General features: G+C 33.4%; 1 protein-coding gene across 1 annotated transcript in view; it reads right to left on the bottom strand.

Annotated features, from left to right (window-relative positions):
- Positions 1-2,098: 2,098 nt before the first annotated feature.
- FSTL5 (follistatin like 5) overlaps positions 2,099-22,573 on the bottom strand; it is a 272,551-nt gene continuing 252,076 nt past the window's right edge. The window contains exon 16 of the mRNA XM_008933129.3: positions 2,099-3,442. Coding sequence (XP_008931377.2) covers positions 2,740-3,442 — 703 coding nt within the window. The 3' untranslated portion in view covers positions 2,099-2,739. The remainder of the gene's footprint in view (positions 3,443-22,573) is intronic.

Raw genomic sequence — 22,573 nt, 5'->3', positions numbered from 1 at the left:
GGCAGAAGTCCTTTGCCAAACAGCTTTAGCTAAAGTCAACAATATTCTTGGTTTGGGAATATAGAAATTGGTTTCAGTCAAGAATTCAAAGCTGATGGGGACAGTTTCTATACTACACAAATTACTGTGATGTTATCGACATAGTTAAATCTGTGAAGTTTATTATAGAGGGTTTTGTCTCCTTTTTCACATAATAAGCAACATACCAAGTTTTCAAACTGCTCCAGCTGCCAAACATTGCTAATACAAAAGAATAAGGTGCTGCCAAAACTGAAAACTGACTTGGTTTTTGATAGAGATTGGAAGAGAGATCATGTACAGCACGGGAATGTTTAATGTTAAAAGGCCAGGAGAGGGCACAGTAAGTGTAGAATCCCCTTACGCTGAGCAGACTGGACAGAGAGTGGTTTAGCTATGCTACTAGAGTGCAGGCTTCTTGTTTTGGGCTTGTATGTTAGTACAACTTCTATACTAGAGGTTTTTAGCTCCAGAGGCTAGACTTTAGAATAGACATCTGTCTGCACTCTGATTACTCTGTGCCTAATTGATTAATAGAATCATAGAATGGCTAGGCTTGGAAGGGACCTGCTGGTCATGCCTCTTTTGATGCAGCCCAGGATGGAGTTGGATTTCTGGGCTGAAGCTCACATGAGTCATACTGAGCTTTTCATCCACAAACACACCCAAGTCTTTCTCTCCAAGGCTAGTCTCAATACTTTCTCCTCCCAGCCTGTACTTATGCTTTAGATATGCTAATAGATGAGCTTGTGTTGATAGATGAGCTTTTCTTTGCAGCAGCCAAAGGAAACCTTTCCAGTTAGTTAAGTTTTTCTAAAAAGTTTTCTTTCCACACTGCTTATTATTATATAAATATATATATGTGAAAATACATCTATTTTTATACATAAATATATATATATATATATAAATAATAGGCACTTTCAAATAAAATCTGTCACTTGCCACTTCAGTGTGGTTATATTGGACCATTCACCAAAGTCAGTACTGTTTAAAATTTATGGGGTTTATTCTTCTTTTGTCAAGCATTTTCTACATACAGAACATTCACGTGGTATAAATTACAGAACAAAAAATGCATGAGACAGACTACTGCAATTAAGTGAGTAACAGACAGTTTACATGATTCTTGTTTGTTCACAATGGAGAAGAGCTGTTAAAAAGGAAAGATTCAGTAGCTAGAAATGTAAGCAAACTCTTATCTCAGTTAAATCTACCTACCAGGAGGTTTGCTCAAGCTAAAGAGAGATCTACTGTACCACACAGGGCAGGATGATAAATGCACACAAGATTACAATGCTAAAAAATCCCAGATTTCTAAGCAATTTTACACAATCTAAATCGGAGTAAAATTCTGTTTAAAAAAAGATTTTTTTTTTTCTGATTGCCTTCAGTAAACGGAGGTCAGTTTAAGAGCTTATAAGCATTCTTTAGCAAAAACATAATAAAAATAAAAATACTCCCAAACTTCTAAGTCATTTCTCTGAGTCTGGATAGCTGTTTACTGCTGGCTTTCTGATCCTATTGATTTGTTACTCTTCTTCTGGGAAACTTATTTTTTCCATTTACATATTTAACCAGTGTAAATATTAGAGTTCTAAGTAAACAAACTATAAAAGATACAAAGTTTTGTTGTTTGGGTTTTTTTGCGCTAATCCAACTGGATGCATGGAATAGAAAACCTGTTGAGCTAACCAAATGGTTTAAAAAATATGGATCAATGGTGCAATGAATAAGGAAAAATGTTATCTACTTGTTGTAGACTCCAGTCTCTGCGTTTTCATTTTCTTAAAATGCGTTTTCTTTAGTTTTAATTAACAATTTCCTAAACGATATAAGTGAAGCTTTGTGATGCCAGGTTTTTAGGATGTGGTTTACTCTGAAAGGATGTGAGATATTTCTTTTCAGTAGACCTGAAATCCCTTGCTGATGCAACCCTGTGATAGCTGAAAAATCTAATATCTATTTTTTTCTAAAAAAAAGGTTAAGCTTCTGCAAGCAGCTCTTTCAACTAAGACTCACCATAAAAATAAACTCCAAAATGCAGTGATTGGAAAACACTGCAAATATAATTTCTCTCTTTTTTTTTTCTTCTCTCCGTATATGTTCCACAACTTGAGACTAGAAATTTGATACCAAAACTTTCCTTCCAATGAGAAGCAATCCTGTAGCCAAAGTGGGAATAAATTTTATAATTTCTATGTTTATCTTTCTTGTGAGACCTTCGCTTCAAGGCACAAAAAGATTTAACAGTGGACTGGACAAAAGAGGACATAACATTTCAGTTTAAGGAGTCAAAGGTTGTACAACAGCTATTATTTTGTGTCTGAAGCAAACCAAACAAAAATTTGAATCATATTAAAGTCTTCCATTTACAAATGCAAAGTATCATATTAAATTGTCTGAAACTTTTTTGGGGTGGCTTTCTTCCTACTTCCTTTAAAATAATTTATTATACTTACCTCTGATTTCAGTATTTAGTAATTTCGGTCAAACAACACAATGTCAGCTGATAATTGATAAGGAGTACCATTATCAAATAGCCACTGTTTTAGTAACTTTTATGTGGAAGTTGATTCAAATTGTGTTCAAGCCAAAGAAATAATGGGTATAGAAGGGTCCTGCAATTTAAAATTAAAATGGTGTAAATTTGAATAGTGGTGTAATTTAAGTTCAGTGTACTGTAAAACTATTAATTCAGTAAATATCTAACATAGAACCTTATGCTTCTCCAACCCAAATTACTGTGTTTCCTCTCTCAACTTCAGTGATTTCACAATTTAACTTATTGAGCCGTCCATCCAGGATAAACAGAGATTCCTTGGAAGGGGTCATGAGATACTGCCCAAAAAGGCCACTGTCTTTTATAAGACGGTTCTTACTGTTCCAAGGCCATTCGCCTGCCTTGATGGGCTCCTTCAGACTCTTCACCATCTTAACCTTGCCAGAGGAGAGCTCCATGAAGAGAACATCAGTTTGTGTGCTGGAGCTGCAGTAGACGTTGTATTGATGAGCTTCAGTGAATGATGGCTGAAAAGCTACATCAGATATGTGCAAATTAGTGTGAATGTCAAATGCATCCTGTATTTCTCCTCTCATCGTTATGGACTGGATCCTCATGAGACCTTTTGCATCATCAATGCTGACAAGGTAGTGTCCATCTGGAGAGATATGTGGTGTGCCTGTTACGTCGCCATTGTAACCAATCACGGAATCGGTAACACTGTCCACTATGAGCTGTGGTAGGACAGCCCCAGTAGTATCAGGCTTACAGCAGATAAAAAGATAACCTCCAAGATGTGTATAAGCCAGTGACTGAGGAATGCAATTATAATCCTTTAAACTAATTGTCTTGATGTACGACATTGTTTCTAGATCAATTTTTTGGAGCACAGGCTCATCCTTATGAAGAATATATCCAAACCTGAAAGGAAAAGCACAAAATCAAAGAAAGTTAGATCTACTGTGTGCATTAATATACGAATGAGGAAGGCCTCCATAAGGAAAGAAGACAAGTTAATATGTGCAGTAGTGTATTGCTATATGAATGTCAGCTTCAGATATTTCAGATATTAAGCAATTTATAATATTTAATTTTTAGTGTTCTTGTAATTTAGAATGCATCAAATAAAATGTCTAAAAACTATTTATCTGATTAATTGGAAAAGTTCTTCTCTCCTATTGACATAGGGGAAAAGGTAAATATTACTCTTAGCATATCTATTCACTTCTAACTTTTACAAAAACCAGGAAGGAGAAAAAGACTGAGTATCAATAGATAGTACATCCAAAATATTTGAATTTGCTTCATACAGTTCTTTCATTTTCTTGAGAACATCAGCTTAACCCAGTGCTCATTTTTATTCAGATAATTATCTGAATCTTCCTTATTTTAATTCAGTAGAAATGAATAGCATAAAAGGATCTAAGTTTATGCCCCCTAACTATTCAAGTATCATATTTCTTACAATTTAAATGACCCTTTATGCTTTTCCATACATCAAAAAAAACCTTTCACTGAACAAGAATATGGTTAAACTTTAAAATCCTAGAGCTGATTGTTTATTACCTTTTAAATAGAAACAATATGACTATTCTTTAATGTTGATGTATAAGTTCTGACTGCATAACCATTTGACTATATATATATGTGCAAAAAACCATAATTCTAAATATTATGGAGTCATGTATATTAGTTTTGCTTATCTAAGTAGCTTTCACAGCACTTTTCCCAAAAAGCTATTTTCCTTTGGCACATTTCTTGACATTTTCCTCTGAATCGTTGATCTAAGAATGAAGCTGCATGCTTATATACATGATTTAAAAATACCTTTCACATTCTATTGATATAAATCTCTATGTCAGATAGAATATTCCAACAATTAAGTTGACAATAACACAACATTTTCACACTATACTTGCAATCCCAGTGTATTTACTAATCAGTGAATCACCAAAATAACAAGCGAAAAGGGTTTCAAAACATTGTTCTGTCAGTTCCCCTGACATAAGTCTACCTGTGATTACAAGTTGAGCTGATTGTGAGATCATTTTTGTCTTTGATTATTCAGCCACTTATAAATATATGTAGTCTGGATTCAATCATCTTGGTTAGAAAAAGGGTGAGTGAGTCTTTTTGGAAGTTACGTCAAGATAACAATTGCTGTTACTTTCCTATTCATGAGATCTGCTGTTCTGCCATAAAGACTAGGGTCATCAGGCAGAAACTGTTTTTTAGCTTTTTTGACAACCTAACATCTTTTTCTTAATCTTTTTGGGTAGTCATGAAGTCATTGATTCCTGATTCCATTATTAATTAGTAAGCATTTTTCAGTTATAAGAAAGAGACTTGTTTTGTATTCTGTATAGAATCATCCTGTAAGAGAAAATGTTAAATAGCAAACAACACTGGCATTTCAAACGTCTCCATGTTAAATAACTGTTAAATGTTACACACCAGCAGTGGCTGCAAAAGGATGATAGGATTGGTTTATTGATTATCTTTTACATAACAGCCTCCATTGTAGAGCAACAATCAGTGAACTATCTACAGACATTCACAATAGGAAAAAGGGAAAATATCTAATTTTAGGTCATTGTGATGACAAGTACTGAATAACTTTATTTTCAGCTGTTATGATATTATTTAATCTATTTTAATATTAGTACACAGCATAGACATTTTTTCATTTTGATCTCAGTTTCAGAAGCAAACACAGAGAAAATATTTTTTGTTTGAGATTGGCAAGCTGGCTAGGTTTGAAAACACTATTTTTCTCTTTCAGTGTACCAATATATAGTAATGGGAAAGCATAGGAAATCTTATTTAAAAGAGAAAGAAAGAGCTCTCACAGAGGTGTTTTTAGCTTATGTAGGCACTAAAACACAAACTTATATCCAAGTGAAATTTTCCAATATGCATAAACACATGTAAAATCAATACTGTGATTTTGAAAATCCCATCAGACATCATCTACATGATTAAATATATATTTTTGAAAGTTTGGCCTATTGTTTTCAGTAACTGTATTATTTATAACTGTATTATTTATAACATAGTTATAAATTGTTTTCTGTAATGAATCAGTCATTTAACATTTTAATATATTTGATATATTTTATTGTATATATGTGTCTATTATATTTTATGGTACCTTCATGTAACCAAGAAAAAGACTTAAAATTTCACCGCATGTTTTGAGTTGCACTCTATTTTCTATCCCATTTGAGAGAAAATACAAGTCATCTTTAAAAAAAAAAACTAAAAAATTTTAAATAATTTTCTACCACAAAACAAGTTTAAGAATCTAAAAAAATATATTTTAAACTGTTCAAACCCTAAAAGAACTTTCATTTATCATGTGCCACCTGGACAAGAAAGAAAAAGAAATCTTTATGCGACCTGTCAATCTTTTTTTTTTTTTCCGAAGATTATTCCAGCTCATAAAAATTACTCTTTTTTCTGAAGTAAAATACAAATGCAAAATAAGATTAGCATCAATTATCTAAATCAGCAAATCTTACTTGCTGATTCAAAACGTGATTAAAATGAAGGATTTAAATCAATCTGATTCAAAGAAATTTCCCTTGCTTATTATTTGATTAAGCAGTGTTAGTGATCAATTTATGTGATATTTTTGCATTCAAATGTTATTGATTTCAAGAGGAATACATAATTTACTAATATTTACTTCTCAAATGTTATTTCTAGCATACATGTTTTTGAACCACAGCTTATGATAACTTTGATTGCGTAAACCCCTTGATTCCTGGAACTGAGTGTGTTCTCTGAAGTGAAGGAAAGGGTCTTGTATACCTTCCCTAAGGGTAACATCCTTGAAGGTATGCAAAGACTCACACTTTGACATCTAGCTTTCCCCACAGAGGAGAACAGAGTCATTGGTTTGTTCTTTAGCTTCTCATTACCTTGTGGTACCTTCTGCCACACAAATCCCCTAAACTCTGCCAGTTAAAAGGTTTGCATAAGCATTCCACAATGCATGTCATTAAGATGAATCTAGTCACTGTGAAATCATTTAAATGCTCTAAATGTTTTTTTTAATAACCTACTTAGTGTGAATGAAATAGTTTAGGAGTCACAGAAGAATGTGAGTATAAACCTTCTGACTAGCACAGGCAGATTTTAAAATAAAGGATGCTTGTCCACAGCATGGGACTCCAGATCCCTATGATTAATCACATTCTTATTGTAGATCTAATCAGCAAATAAATCAGCTGATAACATATCCTGTCTCAAGCATTTTGATCAAAACTTCCCTAAGCATTATGGTTTTTTACTCAGCTTTGTCTATCTCTTTGTAACAGTTCACAGTTCAAAAGGCCACAAGTAAGAAGCTTACAGTATCTTGGGCAGATTGTTCCTGCGATGTAAACAGTCACTTCAGCTTTGGTAATTGAGTTTAATTGAAACTGGCTTCAAGATTCTGACTATCTTATCTTGATGCTGTATTTATTGCACTTAGGAGGTCTACTGCCCCTTGCCCTGAAGCTATTAAGAAATTTGATTTTATATGCTGCAGCAGCTGATCATATATGTTCTGATAATCAGTTATACCTGAACGCCCATTTACAATGTATTTTAAATTGTGCAAGGAGTAAGTCTATATATTTTTTTTCCTGTGGTGGTTTCTTTTCAACTTTGTACACTTACAATTATTTACAGCTATCCATGCTATTTTTTGCTTTCTAAACTTAGGTCTGAATGGGAAACAGGGGTTTGTGAGATATGTTCTCCCTTCCTTCCTTAAAGTATCGACTTCTCTACCTCTGAAAAAATATAATTCCACTTTCTTATAACGTTAACACACAAAACATCTTTAGCTTTATAATGTTTTCTAGTTCAAGCTTTAAAAAGTCACTATTTTGGACACAGATGCAAGGTTAACCTAGAAGGTAATGCTTTTGGAGTGGAGTACACTAGAAGATAACCTATGTGAGCAGAATAATACATTGAATTTAAGTAGCAGTTTTTCTTACTGATTTCAAAGCACTGTACAGATATTATAGCAAGTAAATAAAGCTGAAGTAAATAAAGGCCTAAGGCTGTATAATGATCCACTGACAAGGTCTGGGTGAAAATACAGGTTAGCTAAGGCCCTACATGGTTTCTAGCCTGTCACACTACAGGGTACCATTGCAACTGAGGTACGAAAAAGACATGTAAGAAAGCACATAAACCAAAAATATATAATTTCGAATAAGAGCATAGGAAATCACCCTGTCAAAATAAATTTTTGAATATTAAAAATAGACAGAATTTTGGACCTGGTTGTGAGAGAAAAGGCAAATCATGAAGTTGGTAAACCTTCACAAAGGAGTTACCCTTCCCAAAACCAGATGTATGGCTGCCCAAAAGGAATTCATTAAAACTCATTAGAAAAATAGGATTTTTTTCAATACTACTATTTAAACAATTCTTTCTTGGCTGTCATACTACCTATAACATTTCTGTGCTCCAATTAAAATTCAGTAAATCTGGACAGAAGTGTAAATACCCAAACAGCCCAACAATACAGATAAAAAGTGGTGAAAAAATCGTTTCAAGGCTGCCAGTCTTCTTGGATGTAAAGGGATTTGGCAAGCTGTGTGTTTGATATGTCTGCCTGCCTCAGTGAGAGATGTGTGGCTGGAGTTTTGAGAAGCTGAACAAATTAAGAGAGGTCTGTTCATGTGCCTTTGAGGTTTGTGTGACTGATTCTTAGTCTCTGAAAATTGCTAGGCAGAGGCGTAAGGATGGAAAAAGTAATGAAGTTTTGGAAGGAAGATACAGAAGGGAAAAGGGGAAGTGAAGAAAACTGATAAGAAAAGCTGAGAATTCCATGTCTGGTATAGTTAAAAAAAAAAAACAAAAAACAACCAAAAAAAAACACAACAAAGAATTAGAAAATATATATTTGTTACCTAAAGATGAGAAAGTATTTTCCAAGCCACTAGCAACTGAGGAAGGTGATAACAGGTTTTTTATAGGAATATATATCTGTCAGGTTAGATAATTTCTTCCAAATAATTTTCAAAGAGTTGACTAGCTGTTAACATTTTAATAAATCTCAGAATAAAAGAATAATTTGGAAAGTCTAAAAAATAGGTTGTTGAAATTCTCATAAGACAAAGTCAGGTATCCCAGCTATGCTGAATAGCTTGATGTATATCCAAGGGAAATAATAAAATAGATGATATGAAGATGAAATACAGAAAATCATGAATATAATACAGTCAACATAGGTTTATGAAAAAATGAACTTTGTGAGACAAAACTAATTTAATTTTTTTATTAGAAAACCATCTAAAGGTAACTTAATATCAGGAGGGCATACCTTTCTTGAAATAAAAACTGATACCTGAAGGTAAAATAATTTCTTTGCAATAAAATGTAGTTGTCAATGCAGAATCATCATTTTGCAGGGCACTTTTGCTTCTGTTTGGTAAAAATACTGATACTCCACAAAATTTTCATTGGTGATTTCAAAGTAAATACCTGTCCATGACACTAAGGATACACATAATGACAGAAAAATCATTATTATAGTCAGTTGCTCATTTAAGCAAATGTGATCAAAGGTAGCCAAGTGTAAAGCTGAGCAACTTGACACATGAGTGAGGAATACAGGACATGCATATAGAATAATATCCTAAAACGTAGTGACTCTGAAAGGATTTAAGGATCATAGCAGACACACAGGTCAATATAAAATCTGAGTCTAATGAGTCTAAAATTGAAGACCCTAAAGCCTTTGTAAAGTCCTTGGACGTATATACAGAGAGAGATGAGTAAGAATAATGTAACAGACTCATATCTGTATTCTATATTGGGGAGATGAGACTAAGAATGCTTTATATAATTTCATTTCTACCCTTTTAAAAAGGAATATTAAAAAATCAGAGGCAAGGAAAAATGTGAAAATTATTTGAGGAATGGAGACAATTATTTTATTCAAAAGTCTGAATTCAGTATAATAATGACTGCAGACTGAAACCAGATAAATTTAAATTAGGAATATGTAATTTTTTCTAGCAATGGGGACAATAAACCATTGCAACAAACTACCAGAGAGGTGATTAATTTTCTGTGGTGGGAATCTCTTGGTAAAGACTATGCTAATATCTACTATTAAAGTAGATGTAGATTAAGAAGTATTAGATTTATTATCTGAATCTCTTGGTGACTATTTGAAATGTTTAAAATCTACAGTATAGAAAAAAAGTTAGACAAAATGTTCTCCTGTTTTTTTCTAGCTTGTGAATATATGAAAGACCAATTTTTTGGCTTTGCTCATACAACCAAAATTGCATAAGTACAGTAGATTTTAATCTTATGCTACTCATTCATTTGCTGAGATTTTAAGCAGCCACGTGTTTCAAATATAATGAAATAATTGTGTTTTGATACAATAACTTATTTCACACACACAGCCCCACACACACGCGCACACACATGCACACTCATGAGTAGTATGCAGAGGAACCCGTCTTTCTGCAGGCCTGAGTTTGGGACACCACTTTTCTATCTACTGTAAGGAGTTGGTTTTTAAAACTTATCTTACACTTTTTCTGATCTTAATTAATTTTAAATTTCTCACAGGACTTATTAATAATTTGACAAATACTGATCTTTAATGCACACACACATATTTTTAAAACAAACATCCCCTTGACAACACGTCAGTCTCTAAATTCAGGAAGTTTGTGAATTTCTTGTCATGTTATAACTATACAACTGTAACAGCTATAATTTCACTTGGGATGAAAGATGTTCTAAGGCTGGGATGGTCATTCTTGTAAGGTTTATTGATCTAAATGTAGAAGATCATAGTGGATAGGTTGGAGGAACAGTGATAGATCATGGAGACCTCCTTCAAAAGAGCTGCTTGTTTATACACGGCAGTGATGAGTTGCAAATACATTTTAGCCCAGTGTCCAATAACCTAATTGCTGCCTTCTAACCAATAGGTGAATCTCTCTGTACTTCCTCCTGGGTAGTATTAAGAACCTTCTCAGAATGCCAGTGTCAGATTATTAACTGTCATTGCCAGATTGGCCTTCATCTTTCTGATAAAGAGGCAAAAGCAACGGTAAGAAAAAAAAATACTTTGGAAATCTGTCAGAAAACAGTATTGCAAGTCACCAAGATGACAGTTTTGGATTGCTCAGGTTAGTAGTCTGGGGGATGCAAAAAAGCTGTATGTAATAAAAAAGGGTAAGAAAATGTTGTCCTCCAGGGTTGTCTATAGACCCAGTAAAATAGGGACATTTTACAAAATTGGTACTAGAAGGAGTTTTGTGTAAACCAAATCAGTAAGTGCATGTGCTGAGCTTTCATTTTTCCATTCAAAGTAAAGCAAACTTATTAAATCTGAGTAAAGAAGTGTGCACTACTACTCTGTTCTATAGGCAGCTGAACCCAACTTTAAGTTACCATAATATTGTAACTTTCTAAAGCACTTGGCTATCTAAAAGGATTAAAAAAATACAGCCATTCATAATCATGTGATGAAATTGTGTCTGTCACTTGTGTCCAGCTAGCCTGCTTTTTATGATTAGGCTGTTGCAAAATAACAAGTGATAGTTGAGGTTACCTTCACTTTTCCTGAATTTTAGAGATAGTTGATGGAATATTTAATGCAAACTTTCCTCTCATATAGACTGATATGTAGAAGCCTCCCACCGTTCATTAATCCCTGATTAATATTTATGAGAATTTCAACCCTCATGTCTCTTCTATGCAGTGAAATCATGCACAATATCAGACAGCACATAAAGGTGTTTGTCACAGTGCACACTGGAATCATGTGTAACGTAAGCCTGACAGACTTGAGAGCAAATCATCACATTTCCAATAATTTATTTTGCAGCTAATGCAAGTGAGAATCTGTAGACTGGGGCCATATCACTCCAATTGGAGTAAATGCTAGAACTGTGAAATCTGTGATTGTTTCTTTCTTCACTTATTCCATATAAATAAATAATAAAGATTTTAATTCCAGATTTTCAGTATTTTCAACCATATGTTGTGACAAACAGTTAAGAGAAATACGAATAATAATACTCATCAACTCTATAGCACTTTTTGTAAGAGTAGTATGCTGAATTTGGCTGGGATGAAGTTAAATTTGTCATACCAACCTGTATGGTGCTGTAAATTTGGAAAAAAAAAAAAGTGTCAATAACCCACTAATGTTTTAGTTACTGTCGAGCATTGTTGGCTCAACAGAATCAAGGCCTTCCCTGTTTCTTACTCTGCCTTCTCCACAAGTCAGCTGGGGATTTGGAAGAAGTTGAGAGGTGACACAGCTGGCTACCCAAAGGATAGCCATGCCATGTAACATTATGTTCAACAATAAAATTTCTTCCAAATTACCTGTTGCTCTTGCTAGGTGGGGGCTCAGCTGCTGTCTGGGGATAAAACACCACAGGGAGTCATTAGTTTTACAAAATGAGCTTTACAGTACCCAGACGCAGGGAAACTAAGGAAACTGTCCAAACCAATTTAAAAGAGACAGGAAAAATATCCTAAAAGTCATTAATTGCAAAATGCATTAAAAAAAAAGGTGCATCTCATATAGATGACTGACTTATTTTTCTAATTTTAATGATAAAACATGCTCACATATTTAAGAGTAGCATAATCACAGTGATGAAGTTAACAACATATTAGAAATTATTACTTTTGTTATTGTGTCACAAAATTTATTCAAGGGTAGATTTTTAAACTATTTTTAAAGCACTTCAGAAGTATTTAAAATACGGGATTTTGTTCCTAGTTTTATAGAACTGTAAGCTTGTATGTAACACAAGAAGGAACAGTAAGCCTAGGAATTGCATCATTCTTTTCCCAAAAGAGTTGTCATAATTACCACTATCCTAATTCCCTAACTACAAAACTAACTGCCAAACTATTAACCTGAAAACTCTCATTGTCAAACTGAAAAAGTAATCCATAGAGCAAGTAAGATTAATGCTATACCAAAACTCCTCCTCTCTCTCGCCAGAATATCAAATGTCTCAAACTAGGGGAAATCTTTCAACAAGTGGAATAACGTGCTCACAGGTACTTGCCCATCACTGAGAAGTAACTTATGACATGAGACACTAACATCAAACTCATATTTTAAAAAATATTAATTTTGGAAATCTTACTAGGTATTATTGTTAGACATCCACATTACCAGTTTTTACAAGTCTTACTCTCCTCCCGCTTTTCATATCCAATTTTCATATTTTTTTTCCCCACAAAATTTCCATCACCTTAAGTTCCATTATTTGTGACAGGTATAAAGGATAAAAACAATTTTTTTTCCTTACATGAAATACAACTTTCTCTTATGAAAAAGCTTGAAAGTGCAGATTATCATACCACAACAAGATTTATATAACTGGCTCCCTTTCACTGTGCAAAATAAATTATTCAATCACTGTCCTCTAAGGTAGTGAGCTACTTTCAAACCAGATTGAAACTCCCTGTTAATATAAAAAAAATAGTTTATTATGTTATTAGTTTATTAGTTTATTATATTAGTTATTCAAGAAACTAATGTTGGTTTTATATAAAATTCCTGTCAAGTTTTTTATCAAGTCTGTTCAGCCTAAGTAGCTTTGAGTGTTGCATAGCTCAATGGGAATATTTTGATTTTGGGGAACAAATGTATTTTTTCTCTCTAATACATTACTGTTCTTATATATCTCTTACATCATTGCTCTTTCTATCTATACCAAAAATGCTTGGAATGTGATTAAACAATTTAAAATATGTACAGCTTCCTGCTCTTTTTGTTGTGGGTTTGCTCTATAAAAATAAGCTAGATTTCAACAAATTAATTACAAAATGTATTGTAGTAATATTACTGGTAGAATGTATTGGTAGTGGTAAGTCAACCTGAAAGATAGAAATTTTACTGAAATCTTTAGTGACTTACCTAGTTCTTAAAATTAAGAAATGTGTACTTTAGACTAAGTGCATATACAAAATGAGCACACTGATGAAATGGCCAGTTTAATTTTATATACTGTATTTTTTATAATCTAGTCTTTTCAGTGGTTTATTAAAAATTGATATATGAACCAGGAATTTAAACAATTACAAAACCAATACATCTTTTAACTGTATCTCTTCCAGAGTAGATAAACATATAAATTTGTTTATATTTACCGCCTTCTGCTCTGAAATAAACAAGAAAACACATATTTCTGTGGTGCTATTTAAACACAGCTGCTTCCCTCCTCTTTGATCATATCAGCAGTCAATTAGGAGCTTGAAGAATTGCCATCACGACTGTACAGCCTCACCACAACTCCTCACTACAAAAATCACTCTCTACAGGTAATATTTCTTTCCTGTAGACACCTACCTTTCTATTCATAACTATACATGTCTGCATATGAGTTAAACATCTAAGCTGCTATTTTTGACAGCAGGAATCTAGTCCATACAGTCAACAGAGTCCAAAGCGTTTGCTAAGATGATCAGTACCAGAGGCCTGTATTTTCGTCACCAGAGGATGAAAAAAATTGCCTTCCAAACTCCATTATCTGTATAGACTAGATCGTCATTATAGCAGAAGACAGGTAGCTTATGCCCATGGGTACACTGCATTTTCACACCTAAATCTAGGCGCTTGCAATCGGAACACCACACTCACCATAAGCATCCCATTGGCATGAAAACATCCAAATATAGTCTTATAAAACTTTGCATAGATTTTGAAAATTGAAGTTTAAATGACTGACACTATATCAAGATATGACTAAGAGCTACAATTATGTTTTAAATGTGACTGTTTCTCTGAACCATTATAATACGTTTATAGCTATCATATAGCTATAAAGGCTATTAAACCTGCCCTTAGTGGTCAGAAATTAAAATGACAGCTTAGAGGAACAGCTAGCACTATTGCAAGTGCCTGGATAGAGAGAAGAATGTTATATAAGTCTCCAAGCAAAACAATCCTAAAAGCAGAGATGTCCTTCCAGAATTTTCAGGGATCTCTGAAGATGGTTTTCTCAGCTCTCAAAGGATAGCTTTAACAGAAACCCATTAATTCACTTTGTTTTCCACAAAAGGTGTATTTTTCCAGCTGTAACAATCAACTTCAATATTTTCTCAAGGCTAGAGAGTCATCAAACAGACAAATGAAAACTCTTCAGAGACTCCTTTCATTTTTATCTTCTTAGGGTTTTGCAGAGCTCTAAGAAGTGCATGCAAACCTTATATGTGACTTTTCAAAAAACAACTTTGTTTATTACAGTATCTTAGTGAACTGTATTGTCATGTTATTATCAAAATATTTGACATAGTCTATTAGAACTAACACCATAGTTACTACAAAATATCCAGATGGAATCAGATTCAGATGCTAAATTTGCAAATGATAACAAATATTTTTCAAGAAATACTAAATATAATGGAATGTGGCTAGTAACCATACTATATGTACTGATTTTAAAAGTTTAGGAAATTTCCTGTTTTTCAAAGAATATTTTTTTAAGTGCTTCTGTGGACAGGAACTATGAAAGTTATGCAAGGGAATTGCACACCTCCTGTGTTACACAATTTTTCCCATTCTCAAGCAGGAGTCCCACAGGGATAACAGGAAGAAAGTCAAGCCTATTGAGGCACTATTATTTGAATTAATTATACCACAGTCAGGCCCAAATTGTCTTACTTTTATTTATTGTCTTTATAACACAGTGATTATTGTTTGTAATACACTAGATTATTGTTTAAAGCATACTAAAGCAAAGATCATAAGAGAAAAAAATCATGTAGAAGAAACTCAAGGCAGGACTTAGACCAGTCCTCTTTAAACAAAGTTTATATTCATTTGCTGCATTTGTAAACCTTTCAATTTACCGTGTAACAATACTACATCTTCAGCAATTCTTCAGACTGAAGGATAAGACTGAGACCTATATCTAAAAAAAAAAGTAGAGATGCAATCTTTGATGGGAAGCTCTAGCCAATTAAAGGATGAATTAATAATTAACTGGATATATCCATACAAAGTGCCCAAATCATATGAATTCTGGTACTGCTGCTTCAAAATTGTTTTAGCAAGGTATCATTTTTCCACTCTTCAGATAGAGCAAGTTACTTTGCATCTCCTATGCACAAAGAATAGCCAAGCAAAATGCTAATGTGGAACGGCAAATTAACAGCCTGCCCTCCCCTATGCTATATAGACAAGCCATATATATTGCTTACCACTGCAACTGCATTCACCATAAAAGAAGAAATATCTAAGGACTGGTTAAAAAGACAAAAAAGAGGAAAGCTCAGGAAAATTTTACCTAGAAATGAGGGTATATTTCATTTTACTTTTAATGTATATATTATCATAAAACTGTATTTATTCTCGAGTTCAGAAAGATCAACAGCATAGAAAATGATGATGATGATGTAAAAACTGATGTCCCCTTTCCTTTATGTTCTTGGTCATGCACCTAGAGGTTACCCCCATGAAGTCAGTAGATATTTTTTAAAATCTGAAGTCAAACGCTTCAGGAAAATTATTTTTGTTCTCAAAACCAGAAAGCAAAGAAAAGAGATTGAAATGAGCTACAATCAAAATTATCTGTACAAGAAACAAACAGCACTATTGTCATACAAAAGAGAAAATTTATGAACTAAATAATTTAATTCAAGAAAAAAAACCCCAAATGCTATCCATGTTATCTTGAGTGAATAAAAATTGTGCTTAAAGCCACTCTACATTCTATGTATCAGACCCATTTTTTTTTTCAAAATTTATGCAAAAATCAACCCAGGAAAAGAAAGTTCTATTATTACAAAATTTTATCAAATCTGCTGACCAAAAGTTTTCCGGAATTCAAAAGTAGATGTCATTAACTGCCCAAGAACAGTGTGTTAGTGTTCAGAGACCACCTTGATCCTATAAAAAGCTTATCTGCCAACATGGGAAACTACTACCATTTAAGCAAAATTCTGAAAGAGTAGTGTGTTATATACCAAATATTTTTTCAGTTGAAGTTATCCACAGTAGCTCTGGAGAAGGAAATTTTAACAATTAAGGAAAGGAAAAAAGGAAAATTGCTGTAAGAACTGTTTACTTTTACAATTGCTGTCACCAGCACTTTGTGTTTTTGCCACCAGCACAACTAAGGATTTTCTAAGAATTTAACATATTTAACATACAATACTGTATGTTAAATATGTTTGCTTTATTAGAATTACTCTTTCATTTATACTCGTACACAGGTGATTCTAAGGAAGACTGCTCACACTGGTTTATTTTACTTTAGATGGCTTAAATTCATATCATTCAAATCATCAAACAATTATTTTTTTTATTTAAAGTGATTTTAAAATACACAACTTTTTATTGTCATTTCCTATTACAATTACAGTACTATAAAACAGAAATAAAATATGCACCTCTAACAGAATATTTACCCCACATTTTTAATTGTGGAAGTGTTTCTAATTTCAAAAACTGAGCACTGCAAGGGTATAACTGTTTTGTTTCAGGACTTACAAAATTATTGTTGCCTAGAATAGTCCACTTCTGGCAGGTTGCTCAGAAAAGACCCTTTTTTAATTTTTGCAGTTGAAAAATGGGTGTTGGATGACAACAAAAAACTAAGTGGATTTTACCCAACAGGTATTAGTCATCAGCACAAATGGTGCCTTTCTTTTGAGTACTATAACACTTTTTGACCTTCTAAGTTTATTTTCCTAATTTTGTTCCTGATGCTCTTTACAACATTAAGAACACTTGCTTCACAGTTTTCTTTTGCATCAGAAAAGGCTTTTTTTACTTCTTCTTTGGTATTTGCATGTAACAGCAGTAAGCACAAAGCATATTCCTATCTGAGGAATTATTTGCTTCTTGGAGAAAATTTTGATAATTCTCTGGTTTTGTAAGTGTTTTTAGGTGTGAATATATACATTCACACACACACACATATCTGGAAAATATTTCTGCCTTCTTCACCATTTTACCTATTTAGCTGCCACAATTAATGGAAATGAAATATTTAAAAGTACCACTTAGAAAAATAACATTTGCAGCAATATTGTGTGACTATGATAATGCACCCGCAAAGTAGTAACATAGTAGTCTTAAGAAATAAGGATGGGGAAGAATTGGTAAAAAGAAAATTAAAAACCACAGAACAGAAGGTTGTCGGGCCACTCATAGAAAATGAGTAATTTTAGCGTAAAACAAGATCATCACTATCAGTTCTGTTAGATGACTTAAAAGGTCATTTCTGATGAAAAACAGAATTTGATGGCAGAACTAATTTTCCAAAAATATTGACCATTTTGTTATACTGCTGCTTGGGAAGAAGTTCTGGTTTTGAAAATTTTGGATTTCTGAGTTCTTAGAGACTTGCGCACTAAACATCTCATCTGTATCTTTCCAAATAAAAGAAAAAATTGTCTATAAAATAACAGGTATTCTTTGAAATTTATAACATATGTGGGATGAAAGAGGAAAATTAACATATAGATATAACTTGTCTTCATTAATATCAATATTATTTTTATTTTTAATTATGGATGTGGATTAAGGAATACCTTTTTGAGATAAAAAATAGATGCCAGCAGAGATCTAACCCATTGTTAGTCATATATACTTCATATGTTTACTTAATGATATTGATACAAATAAATGCAGGTCTTCAGAGATTAATTCAGAAAGGAACTTAATATTCAGTTGTAAGATCTATGGGAGCAGATGGTCTTAGTAATGATAAAATTGCTGATTAGATCCTAAAATGCATTGAAATAGAATAGGGAAGGACACTGCAAAGGCTCAATGCAAAAGAGAAAGTGCCACAGAAGGCCTGCTGTGCTACACAGAGGGGATAACAACTGCTGAACACCACCTGAGAGATCTGAATGAAAGGGAAGTGACCTTTTTAGGTAAGTATTCCAAGATTTCCAAGATTGATATTCACAGATTTGTTCTGAAGTTTTTATTCTGTTTTGATATTGCTTTTTATATACTTCATAGAAGTGAACACGGTTTCTCTATTTCCATTCTCAGTTGGAGAGTTCAGTGTAGAGAGAATGATTAAGTTGGATGCCTGAGACTCCAGTCAGTGATGGACAAACATACTAAAATGATTATTTCTTTCTCTCTTCCTTTTACTCTCTCAGCACATACTGACCATTATTCTGAAAAGTAAGGATATCAAGGACTTCAGAACAGCCATGCAAGACAGAAGGGAAGAAATATTTCTACAAGGGTTTGAAGGAATCCTGAGAAGTGATATCTTGTTAGATTAAAGGAATCTCCTAAAATTAAGCTTTGTGCTCAGAACTTGAATAGTAAAAAAATTCCATTCCTAAACGATAAGCAAAAGGGATAGGAATGAATATTATAAAATAAATAGTTTTTGAGCATTAGTAAGCTTTCGGTTTCTGAGTTTATCCTAAATCATATTTAATAAGATTAGTTCTGGGCTGAAAAATGAACACCACAAATTAAATACTGCAGAGCCAAAGCAAATGATATTGTAAGTGCTACCAACAAAATCCTCATTCTTATTGTGATAGTTTTTACTTGGGTGGAAAAATCACAAGGATACAATCTTTCAAATATTATTTGTGGGAAAGACTATGCAAGTTGTCTTCTGTAACTTAGCCGGATAAATCATTTAAGTGCTTGCAAGAGAAAGGCAAAAATCTCTTAACTGATTTCTCACATTCATAATGAAAATAGTATACTCTCTAAAATACTTTTAAAATTATATTAACATATTCTATGATTTCTTCCTTTTATTTTAATTTTATTTCATTACATTTCTATTTCAGTTTAAGATTATATTTGCAGAGCATTTTATACCTCATTAGAGATCCAAAGAAGAAAACAGACTGTCACCCCAAATTTATGTTAAAGAATATGTTTAAATGACCCATGGGTAAAGAACTACCAGGAAAATTTCCCCACAGCTGGCCAGATACTGTGGTATGACTTCTTTAGTCATTCTTTCTAGATCTTGCAGGAAGAGCCGACCTGTTTTAACATGTCGACAGAGTTCAGGACTTCTGGCTCACATTTAGTGCACATTTGCACAGGGTAGGGATAAATCCTGAATTTTCAGGGTACTAGTGATGCAGGACTCTGCTAATTTTCTGAAATTTTTCTGTGGAGCATTTGCAAGATGTATATATACAATACACTTTTTAATTATTGCAAATTGTTGTCCAATGATAACAGAGGTGGCGAGAAATAAATGAAGAAATTTTAGAACAAAAGGAAACATCTTAATTCCTACATTTTTAGAATCTAGGAATGTTCATGTTATATCATAAAGGAACCTGCACAGCAAAAATTTATTTTTAGTATTGGTAGCAAATGTGTTTTTCTTTCTTGTACCTTCTAGGGAAGGAGAGCTAGCAATTTAATAAAAAAAACCCAACCACTTCATTTTTAAAGCAATAAAAGTCAAAGAAAGGGCTAGCTATACAGACACAGTGAACAAAAGACATTCTAAAGATGCTCCTAAATGTCGGTACAAAGTAAGATAGGATTAAGAGGATCTGGCACTTCAGAAAATGTGGTAACATCAAGGTGAGCAGATGTCATACGGAATGCACAGCCAAATTCATATATGTCAAAAGAACTAGTCAGCACTACTACAGAATGAATAATGAGGCAGAGATAGGGACTACAAAGGTGATAAATTACATACGTCAAAACAGTCTCAAAAGATTTTTTTCTTCATTTTAAAAATGAAGCTCACGTGCTGTTATAGCTGGGGATATGTGAATACTTTTAAGAATAAATACTAAACTTCACCAAAATTCCTTTCTCTTCCATTTTTTTTAATAATGACCTAAATTAAGAAAATATTAGACCAAAAAAAAAAGATACTTTTTGTATGAGAAAATTATGATTAATATTATTTTGTGCAGACAAAAGCATCAGAGACCACATTTGAATTAAAAATATAACATTATCATAGCAAGTTATTGTGTTCTAATTTGTAGATAATACAGGAGGTGAGGGTTGGTTGGAGTGGCTCTGTTAAGATGGAAGTTTGGGCATTTTATTCACTGTAAGATGTTACATGCCGACTGTTGAGAACACCTGGAAGGAACTCAGACAAAACAGTCCATTTGTGTAGATTTGGAAGTCTTCTTAAAGCCTTTGATTCGTGTGATCACTAAAAATTTTAGAGTAGGTGTCCTATCTCCAACCAGGACAGAGTTAATTTTTTTACAGTAGCTGGGCATGGTGGTGTGCACCTGTAGCCCCAGGTACCAGGCAGGCTGAGCCCAGCGGATTGCTTGAGCCCCGGGACTCTGGGCTGCAGTGCACTGCACTGAGTGGGTGTGGCCAAGCCCCTAATGTTATTTGGTACTACCTTACATCATTGCCAGGGGCGTGAGTAAGGGACTCCTGCTTCCAAGAAGAAAGGTGTGCCTTCCGGTGGAACAGAAGTGTGGCAGGGTAGGGAACCCGTCCGTCATTGTCACTCAGAGTCCACATGAACATTTTTTGCATGTAAATGACCCTCTCTTTGTACACTTCTATTGTTAGTATTGTTCCTGTTACTGCTCTTTTTCTTATGCCATGGCTGTTTCCAGTAAATTCTTCTGATCTCAGTTAGTGATCTCTGCCTTTTGTCTCCCACAAGGGGGGGGGGGGGGGAGCAGCTCATGATTTTCTTTTTAACGGGAATGCTAAATTGGGGAATACTATTTCTAAACCAGGACAATAGGTTGTACCATCAAAAAGGAGAGCTTAAATGTAATTAACAAAAATCTAAACGTTAAAAAGTAGAACTGAACAAATGAAAATTTCCAATAAAATTTTCACTATTCTAGTGTCACAGATCACACTATTCCAGTGTCACAACACCGTTCTGGCTGCTATCAGGAAACCTAGCTCCATCCAAACCAGACTCGGCACAATTTTTTAAAATAATTGTGCTCTGGTTGTTTACTAACAAACATACAAAAAATGGTTAATTGCATCATTTTAAGATTGCCTCCAAGCTAATAGATGAATGTTTATAATTTGGGGCTTTTTTTGAAAACCAATGAGTAATTAAGGCAGCACTAAGATAACTTCTAACCACTGGGTTCAACAATTATGTGCCATAATTGCAGGGATTCTCTTCCTCTTATAGTTGATTACATTTTTATACATTTCATTGTTTTGTGTATTTTCACACACTGATAGACGCTGAATTTTTAAAAGCAGCTAGGTATTTGGAGACAGCTACAACATTTATTTATAGTAATGTTTCGGCCACTTCAGATGGACAGATGGTATTATGCTAAAAGTAACTATTCCTGTAATGACTTCTGCAAAAAAGGAAAAAAACTTACAGTATGAAAAAACCCAAACATTTACAGTTTGGCAAAACTATCTTTGGCTGTACTAGAGCTGATTAGATTTAAACCAGGTTCTAGCCATTTTCTGAGCTAATAAAGAGAGACAAGGAGAACACAAGGAATTCTTTTTTTTACTGATGCTATGTAACATTTGAAGGGAACTCTCATTTCTAAATAGCCACACTGAATTGGAAACAGTTTTTGACACAATCTTTTTTTTTGTATTAACAGTTTGAATTTTTGTTTGAGAGCTTTGTGAATTTTAACTCAAGCTATGTAAGAGAAAAAGATTTGGGCATGGGTTAAATAAATTGGTCAAGCAGTATTGTTTTGTCAGTTGACATGGGAAAAGGCATGTAGAATTACTGATTCCAGAAATAGGATAGTTTTCCAAATTGATTTTTTATAAATGTGTGTGTCCATGTGTGCATACATACATATATTTTGCTGGGTTAGAAACAGTCACAGATTTCAGTGCATTATGAAAATGCACTGAATAAAAATATTAAAATACTTTATATTAGCTACATTTAAATGTGCAATTAATTATTGATTAAATTTCATAATAATGAACTGAAAATGAACTTAAAAAATATTTTCTTAATGAAATCCAAAATGCCCTGGTTTAAAAAATGTTATGTATGCCTCAGAACATCATTTCAGTGACAGCAAATCTTAAATGCATTTGTGGAGTGATGGCAGTTACTTCATCATTTCAGTAGGTGCTCA

The sequence above is a fragment of the Manacus vitellinus genome, unplaced genomic scaffold (assembly GCF_001715985.3).
Source record: "Manacus vitellinus isolate BGI_N305 unplaced genomic scaffold, ASM171598v3 scaffold_0_pilon, whole genome shotgun sequence".
Lineage (NCBI taxonomy): Eukaryota > Metazoa > Chordata > Aves > Passeriformes > Pipridae > Manacus > Manacus vitellinus.
The sequence above is the reverse complement of the archived record's forward strand: the minus strand, read 5'-3'. Positions and strand labels throughout refer to the sequence as shown.